Source organism: Poecilia formosa, unplaced genomic scaffold (assembly GCF_000485575.1).
Source record: "Poecilia formosa unplaced genomic scaffold, Poecilia_formosa-5.1.2 Scaffold399, whole genome shotgun sequence".
NCBI lineage: Eukaryota > Metazoa > Chordata > Actinopteri > Cyprinodontiformes > Poeciliidae > Poecilia > Poecilia formosa.
Window position 1 is genome coordinate 294247 of NW_006800338.1, and position 8292 is coordinate 302538.

General features: G+C 37.7%; 1 protein-coding gene across 5 annotated transcripts in view; it reads left to right on the plus strand.

The window, feature by feature from the left end:
* Positions 1-8292, plus strand: part of tcf4 (transcription factor 4) — a 208842-nt gene that overhangs the window by 126860 nt on the left and 73690 nt on the right. For 3 of the 5 annotated variants that reach the window (XM_016663012.1, XM_007576154.2, XM_007576153.2), the window contains 2 exons: positions 4601-4727; positions 5998-6047. In XM_016663012.1, the coding sequence (XP_016518498.1) occupies positions 4601-4727; positions 5998-6047 (177 nt within the window). Of the gene's footprint in view, positions 1-2271; positions 2318-2360; positions 2450-4600; positions 4728-5997; positions 6048-8292 lie in introns of those variants that run through there. The other 2 variants (XM_016663009.1, XM_016663010.1) reach the window with 2 other exon arrangements.

Consider the following 8292-nt stretch of genomic DNA (forward strand, 5'->3'; position numbering starts at 1 on the left):
CTCCTGAGGGAGTCGGACCCGGAGGCTGCTGCTGCTGCACGGAGAAAACCAGCCGAGACGAAGATGCTGTGGAGGTTTTCTGGTCAATAAAGGATTTTAGTTCAGAAAAACTTTGAAAAAATGTGCAAAATGGAGAAATACTGTTATTCTGCCCACAGTGCGTAGCGCTAGCTTAGCTAACAGCTAACAGTCTCTCCAGTGAACACCAGGAGCGTCTTGTTGTCCTGATATTCACTGAACTGGACACTGTGAAACTGTAACATACAAAAGTAGCACCTTAAAGTTACAATTGTTAACGAACATTAACACAAATACATTAGCATTGATGCGCAACAAAAATATTCAAAATTTCATTTTCATGAAAAAAAGATCTAACTTCACCAATTAGATGAATGTGCTTACATATTTTCAACCTTAAAATCACATTTTTCTTGATCTTGTTTCCTTTTGCTGTTGGACACTTTTCAAAATGGCCGCCATTGTTGAAATGGAGGATATGTTTGTACTAAAACCAGCAGTACTCGTCAGTGGTGAGCAAAGCTAACCAAAAAGTTAGTTTTCTAAACTGCTAAACACATAACAAATTCACAGAAACTAACATTAAACATGAAATACGTAACTGAAGCTGATGCTACACTGTTACATGTATTTAAAAATCAACAGTAGCTAATGCTAATCTTCTGAAAACAAAATACATAACTGAACCTAATGCTAAGCTTCTGAAGTTATCTAAAAAAAATACTGGAAGCTAATGCTAAATCACTTAAAACATAAAAAATGTTTTAAAGCTAACACTAAGCTGCTAAACACACAAAAAAATTACAGGACGCTAACGAACGAGAACCAATTTCAGCATTTCAACCCGACCTTATCCGCTGTTTCCTCCTGTTTTTATAAAAAGAAACATTTCCATGTGGATGAATCCAGACTCTGAAATGTTCCAGTGAACGCTTCATTAGCCTCTAGCAGAACTCCACGTTTATGTTTGTGATGGTAGGACAGACATTTTTTTCCTAGGATTTTTCTAGCACAAATATTTGTAGTACATTTAAAATAAGACAAAAAATAACTTACAAGTAAGTTTTCAGCAAAGTTATATGGGCTTGTATCAAACCAATAATTTCTTAAAATTGACAAAAAATATAAAAATGTATCTTATAATACAACATAAAGGCATTATTGATGTAAAAAAGCTCCTTTATCTTGCTGATAAGCTACTTCTAAGTTAATTTTGTTCCATTTCAAGAAAATAGACAGAAAATGCACTTTGTAAGATGGAGTGTTTTTGCAGTGTCCTTCCTGTCTTTCTCGTTTTAAGGCCTATAAACACCGATAACGGCCTCTGTCTCTCTGATTTCCCACCAGAATTGTTCTGGACTCAGCTTCCCCACATCATGATGCAGCCTCCACCGTGCTTACCCGTACTGACGTCGCGTTTTCAAACTGCTACTGCGACATTTACTTAATTCGCCAAGAAGCAAACAGTCCAGGTAACGAGATGCATTCGGGCCAGACGGCGTACTCCTGCCGCGGCGACCCCGTCTAGTTGCCGTGGAGACCTGGCTTGACGCTCGGGTTTTTCTGCAGGAGAAAAGAAAGAAAGGCGAGCACAATCACTGAGACCCTTTTTGTTTTAGTGGGAACCTCCTTTTAGCCCCGATGGCGGGCGCGCACCGAGCCCCACCGGCGCGGCGGGAACACTGCCTGACTGTGCGCCTTTGTGTCTGGCTGACTTTATTTAAGACAAGGGCCCTTTTGTTTTAGGGCCCCGGGGCTGAGGGCGGCCCTGTAATTGGCCTACTTAGGCCCTGCTTAGCATGAGAAAAGTCTGCGCTAACTTTTTTGTTTTCAGACGGAGCAGGTTCGCTGATGAGAATTCAGATCAGGAGGAGAGAGAAAGAGAAAACACCCTCCCTCCTCCGCGCCCGGAGTCTAAACACACTCCTCCGCCTAAAACACACCACACGCTAATTACTTAACGAGGAGCTGGGAAAAAAACATGTCAGAGGAGTCTATTTACGGGCAGAGGGAGAGGCGGCTTCTTCTTCACCTCCAACAAACTTTCTGCGCCACTTTGAATAAAAAAAGGAACCCCTCTCTCTGCCTGAATCGGCCCAGATGCCACTTGTTGCTGCAGAAATCACTGAACTTAATTAGCGGGACAATGTGTGTGTGTGTGTGTGTGTGTGTGTGCGCGCGTGCGTGTGTGAGAGAGAGGGAGAGAGAGAGGGAGAGCTATGAGGCGTAAACAGAGCCGCGGCTCAGAGTCGGGTCGGGTTGAGTCGGGAGGTGAACGTCATGGTTCTGCTGGTTCCAGGTAGGATCGGCCTGAAAAACACAGATCTGCGACGTTTCTGGGTTTATTTGGGTTTGTTTCCGGTCCAGATATTCACACACAAACCTGGAATTATACCAGGAGTACGGAGCTAGAATGGAGATTTAACCTGCAGTAAGTTTTTACTCAATTAAAATATTTAGTCCAGTTTATTTCAAAGTCTGTAATTAATTAATTAAAATTAATTGAAAAATATACTGAAAATCTTATCAAGTACTTTTTGTTAGTACATTTGAAATAACACTTTTTTTAGATTTTGCCAGTAGAACTATTACTTTTTACATCATTTTAAAGAAATTATTTACTGAAAACAAGCTCAAATTTCTTCTTGAGAAGAAATTTTCTTCTGAAATTTAGTTTTTTTTCCCTTATTTTAAGTGTATTAAGATATTTGCATTATAAACTAAAATAAAAATATTTGGTCAGATTTTGTGTTTTTGCAGTTTATTTACAAAATAAGGACTCATAAAAATTAATAAATCATTGAATAAAGTTCCAGGAAGTCTTGATCATTCATGGAGCTTCTTTAGAAATGTGGACGCTGACGTTAGCATTAGCTGCTACCTAAATTAGCACCTTTCAGATGCTAATTTAAGCTATCGCAGCTTCACTGATAGGCTAACTTTTTTTAGCACTACTTGAACAGAACAATAGTCTTTTCTAGCCTCCAGTTGGATCGATTTTGAAGCAGAAATTAAAATCCAGTGGACCAGAGAAGACGTTTCCGTTGCTAGCGGCTGTAGTTGGTGCATCAGGTTTACAGGCTTACCAGAAACATACAAAAAATTATTTTTATGTTATTAAATAATCAAAACTAAAATTTCACAGTCCTGATCCTGGTATCTGATGGTGTTGATACACGTTGTAAATGTTTGGTTTTAAAAGCTACTTGCATATCCTGGAATGTATAGCAAACCCATTTGTCATTTAATTTGAAAATTAGTTCCAAGTCAGTGAAAACATTTTTCTGTCCAGATATTTTGGTTTGACCCTGAAGACTCAGCAGTAAATCTAGGACACAGATCAATCAATCAATCAATCAATCAATCAATCAATCAATCAATCAATCAATCAATCAATCAATCAATCAATCAATTTTATTAATAAATCAGATTATTTCATCAAGGCAGTTCTAAATGCTTCACATCATAAAAACATAAACATAAAGTAGATGTATGGAGAGGCAAAACAGTGTTGCAACTGCTACACAAGGTGGTGGTAGCATCATACTGTGGGTCCGTTGTTGCACAGTTTTAACTCTTTACTGTTTAAATCTATTTGTATTAAAAAAATATTTGACTTTTTACTGCCAACAGTGATTGCACAAAAAGCCTAAAAGTGGATATTAAGTGTCCAAATGAGCTAGTTATAACTCTGACCACTAGATGGTGACGAAGAGCTTCCAGTGAAATTATTACTCTGTGTAAAATATGCATCAACAGGCATTAATGGGATACAGCATGACTTTGTGATGGTTTGATGAAAAATTAGCTTTGCCCAAGTCTGGAAGAACATCCAAACTTTAAGAATGGTGTCCAAAATGTGGCGTGGGGGCCATTTAAAGACCTTGAAATGATTCTCACAGTGGTCCAAGTGATGCTAAGAGACATTTATCTGAAAAATATGGAGGGATGTTTGGATATAGTTGTGATTTCAATGTTTATAATGATAAATTCAACCTTCCAGTTCTAGTTTTTGTTTTGTTGTGTTTTAGATAAATAAGTCAAAACTAGACGGATGCAGAATGTTTTTGTTTGTTCTTCAGAAGAAAATACTGAATCAGAACCTGAGACGTTGTTTGTAGCACCGATCTGAATGAGCAGAGAAACTGATGTGAGCTCATATTTCCATGTAAACCAACAATCATTTGTTCTGTTGAACGTTTATATCTGATAATAAACACATCTGACTCATTGTGCTTGAGCATGGAATACCAAGAGTGCCAAAAATTTGAATGTAAAGTATGTTATTAACAGGCAAACTGTCGTTTTCCAGGCTGAAAATCCTTGAATATGAGATTCCTAGTTTTAGTTTGTTGGTGTACAAGTTTAGTGAAGAGTTTGACTTGCAGATCTGAAATGTATTTAATTTTGAGCAGTTTTTTCTTTTATTATTTATAATTATTTAGCTAATTATCATTTTAAATTATCTAGTGCTAAATAATGCCAACATAATTAGCATAATGGTGCTAATGAGTCTGTTCCTGTGGTTCTGTTGTGTTTTCGGTCGGTTTAACGCCCCGCCCGCCTCTGCTGCCCCCTCCAGGCGGTTCTGGGCGGCGAGCTGGCGATGGGCAGCCCCAGCGCGGCGTCGCCCACCAAGCCAGCGGGTCAGTACTACCAGCACTACGGGTCCAACCCGCGTAGGAGAGCGCTGCACATGGACGCCATGGGTGAGCAACAACGGAGGCTCCAGTTCCTTCAAAACTTTTTCTACATCAAAAACATTTTTTATGTTATTTTTCTTTGAAACATGACAGGTTTTCAACATGAGGTTCTCAGCCCCTATGTGGGACATGAGGTTTCTGATTAATGACACTTTTTTATTTTATTTTTTTATTCTAAATTTTGTCTTTAAAGGCACATTAACTTGAATCCAACAGGTTGAAAATTAATCAAAGGAGGCATAAAATAAAGATTTTCAGTCCAAAATCTTAAAATTATGTTAAAAAATCAGCAATTTATAAAAAAAAACATAAAATAGGACTCACATTATTATAAAATAAATATTATCTAGTTTTATAATAAAAACTGTTTTGTTTTGCTTTATTTAACAATCAGCGTTTAAATCGTTAGAATGTTTATTTTTTATTTATTATTAACTTAAAACTATTTTATATATCTACATAAAATCTTTAATTTTTTGCTTCGTTTTATTCAATTTATTGTTAACAGTGTAGTCAATGTTCATTTTTAATTGATTAAATGTTAATTACACATTAATTAAACAAGCATAGTTTTCATGTTAAGCTGCAGCTTAAATTGTGTTTTATTTTTTTCCACTGAATGCTGAATATAAAACAACATATTTTTTGTTGAAGTGTCTCACCCTGGTTATTGTTAAAATATTTCGCCGTCCTCGACTCTGATTTAAATTTCTGCGGCCAATCGGTGAGCAGCGAACATCTGGCTGAAACGGAGACGAACCGCGTTTGGTCCGATCGCTTTAAAAACAGGACACAACGAAAACCTTGGGGGCTTTCAGCCTCAGACAACACACACACACACACACACACACACACACACACACACACACACACACACACACACACACACTCTAGTAGAGGATGCAGCTAATTTTCCCATCACAGCCTCACCTTCTGAATTAATAGGAGCGTCTCCTTGAGAGAAACATTGAACTCTAATATAAATATTCCTTGAGCTGGCCTCTTTTTGTGCTGCTCTCTCCATTTTCTGCCTGTTTTTCTTGCTCTCTCTATTTCCTGCCTGTTTTTCTTGCTGTCTCTATTTCCTGCCTGTTTTTCTTGCTCTCTCTATTTCCTGCCTGTTTTTCTTGCTCTCTCTATTTCCTGCCTGTTTTGAGCTGCTCTCTCTATTTCCTGCCTGTTTTTCCTCTGAAGCGTCCTCCTGAGCGGCGCTCCTGTGGACAGGAAGTGGAATCGCCTCTTAAACTCACCTTTTGTTGTTTTTTTTCTCTTGCAGAAGTCCACACAAAAAAAGTGCGGAAGGTCCCTCCCGGCTTGCCGTCCTCAGTAAGTGATGCTGGTTTTTGGTGAATAAAAAGTGCTGATGTTTTCTTTCATTTGTGGGATTAAAGTATTGTCCCTGCTGGGCTTCCGTATGGACAAAGTGATGATGATTCTCTGGTTTTAAGGCGTTTTTGTTGAATTATGACCTGCAGTTTGTTTATAAATAACGCAAACGTTTATTGTTGGAAAATGTTTCAGATGGTTCATTATAGTTTTTTATTAGGGTATATTTGTAGTTTTTTGCAATTTCAAGTTTCACAAGTTAAACAGATTATTTTTTCTTTTAAAGTAAAATATTTTAGTTTCTACATCTAACTTTTATACTTTTACAGTTTTCTGAAACAGTTTTAAAAGTTATTGAAGAAGTTTCTCTTTACATTATTTTTAGTTAATTTCTTCATTTTTGTGGCCAATATTGAAAAGTATTGATAGTTTTTGTAGTTTTTATTTTACAACTTTTGCAGTGACTAATTTTTAAGCTTAAATATTTTTACAGATTTTTTTGTATGTACTTTTATTTAAACGGTTTAACATTTTTTACTGGTCTGTTTGTGTTTAGATTTTACGCTTTTTAAAAACTTTTAAAAGTTTTTGAAGAGTTTCGTTTTTTAATCGTTTAACTTCATTTTTAATTTTTACGCTCAGTATTTTTCGCGCTTCTCATTAAAGTTTTTTTTAATAGATTTTATTGTTTTAATGTTTTTGACAGTCAATAATTTTCAAGTATTTTAACGTTCTTTTATTTATTTTTTTTACAGATTTTACAGTTTTTATAGCTTCCAATAATAATGATTGTTATATTTATTACATTTTTAGTTATTTAGAAGTTTATTTCACTTATTGAATTAGTTTTACAGTCAAAAGTCGTCAACTTTTAAAGCTATTTTAATTTAATTTTAGTTTTTGCATTTAGTTAATGTTTTATATTTAGTTGACCCATCTTTTCTCAGTTCTGATTCTTTAACTGTTTTTCCAGTTGTATTTCCGGGAGCGTTATGTTTGAGTCGTTTTGAATCGGATCGCAGAGCGTCTCTGTTTGCGTTTAAACATCGATGCTGCTGCAGCATCTGGGCTCCTTGTTTGCTGCTGCCTGGTTTTAGATTTGAACCATTTCTTTAACATCTCAGCGTTTGTCTTGAAGTCAGTTTTCCTGCCTGTTGGTTCGGTCGCTGCTCGGCTTTTTGCTCGTTAAAAACTCGTTAACGACGGCTGAATATGCAGCGTGGCGGCGGGAGTCCGATTTGTCCTTCCTTCCTTCGGCGGAGGAAAGAGCGAAGGCAGGAGAGGGAGGACAGGAAGAGGAGATGAGTGTGATCTGTAGAGGTCGGTTCCTCCGTCAGTAAATCCTGAAGGAAGCGTTTCTGCTGTTTCCACCTGCAAACTGCAGTTTGCTGGACGATCTGTGGCCTCTGCATGTGCAGGAACGCTGCGTCTTTTCTTCCTGGTTCTGGTTCTGCAGCCTCTTCCTCCATTAGACGTTCCTGGTAGCGAACAGTTTGGTTGTCGACGGCGTTCTGGATCGGTCCGGGCCGTCGTCGCCCAGCTTCCCGCCGGTTTGCTGTGCAGGGGAGCAGAAAATGAAGCCGAAGCTTTGCAGGGTTTTAGTTGGTTCTGTGGAGCCACCGGTTCTGGTTTCATAGTCACTGCTCTGTTTTCTGCGATTTCTCTTTTAAGAAGAAGAAGAAGAAGAGCTGCTAACTTTCTGAGCACCAAACCACTAAAACACAAACATCCAGAAACAACCAGGATCTGCTGTTGTTTCTGGAAAATATACAAACTTTGTGACTTTCTGTTGAGTTAATTCATCAAAACTCGACTTTGAAATGCCGATTATGTCTGTTTATGAAACTGATGAAATACTGGAGGGACAGAATAAACATCTGATATTTAGCTGATATTATCCCATAATATTCACCAGCAGGGGGCGTCATGAGCTAAAAATGTAGCTACGCTAACTCTAATCATAAGTATTGATTCTGCCAACACTGAAACGCTAAATCAAAACGATAGTTATTTGACGCTAGCGCTACAGCGATATAGCAACTTGGTATTTAGTGGAAGCTAATGCTAAGTGCTGTATTAGCATGGTATATAGTGGAAGCTAACGCTAAGTGCTGTATTAGCATGGTATATAGTGGAAGCTAACGCTAAGTGCTGTATTAGCATGGTATATAGTGGAAGCTAACGCTAAGTGCTGTATTAGCATGGTATATAGTGGAAGCTAACGCTAAGTGCTGTATTAGCATGG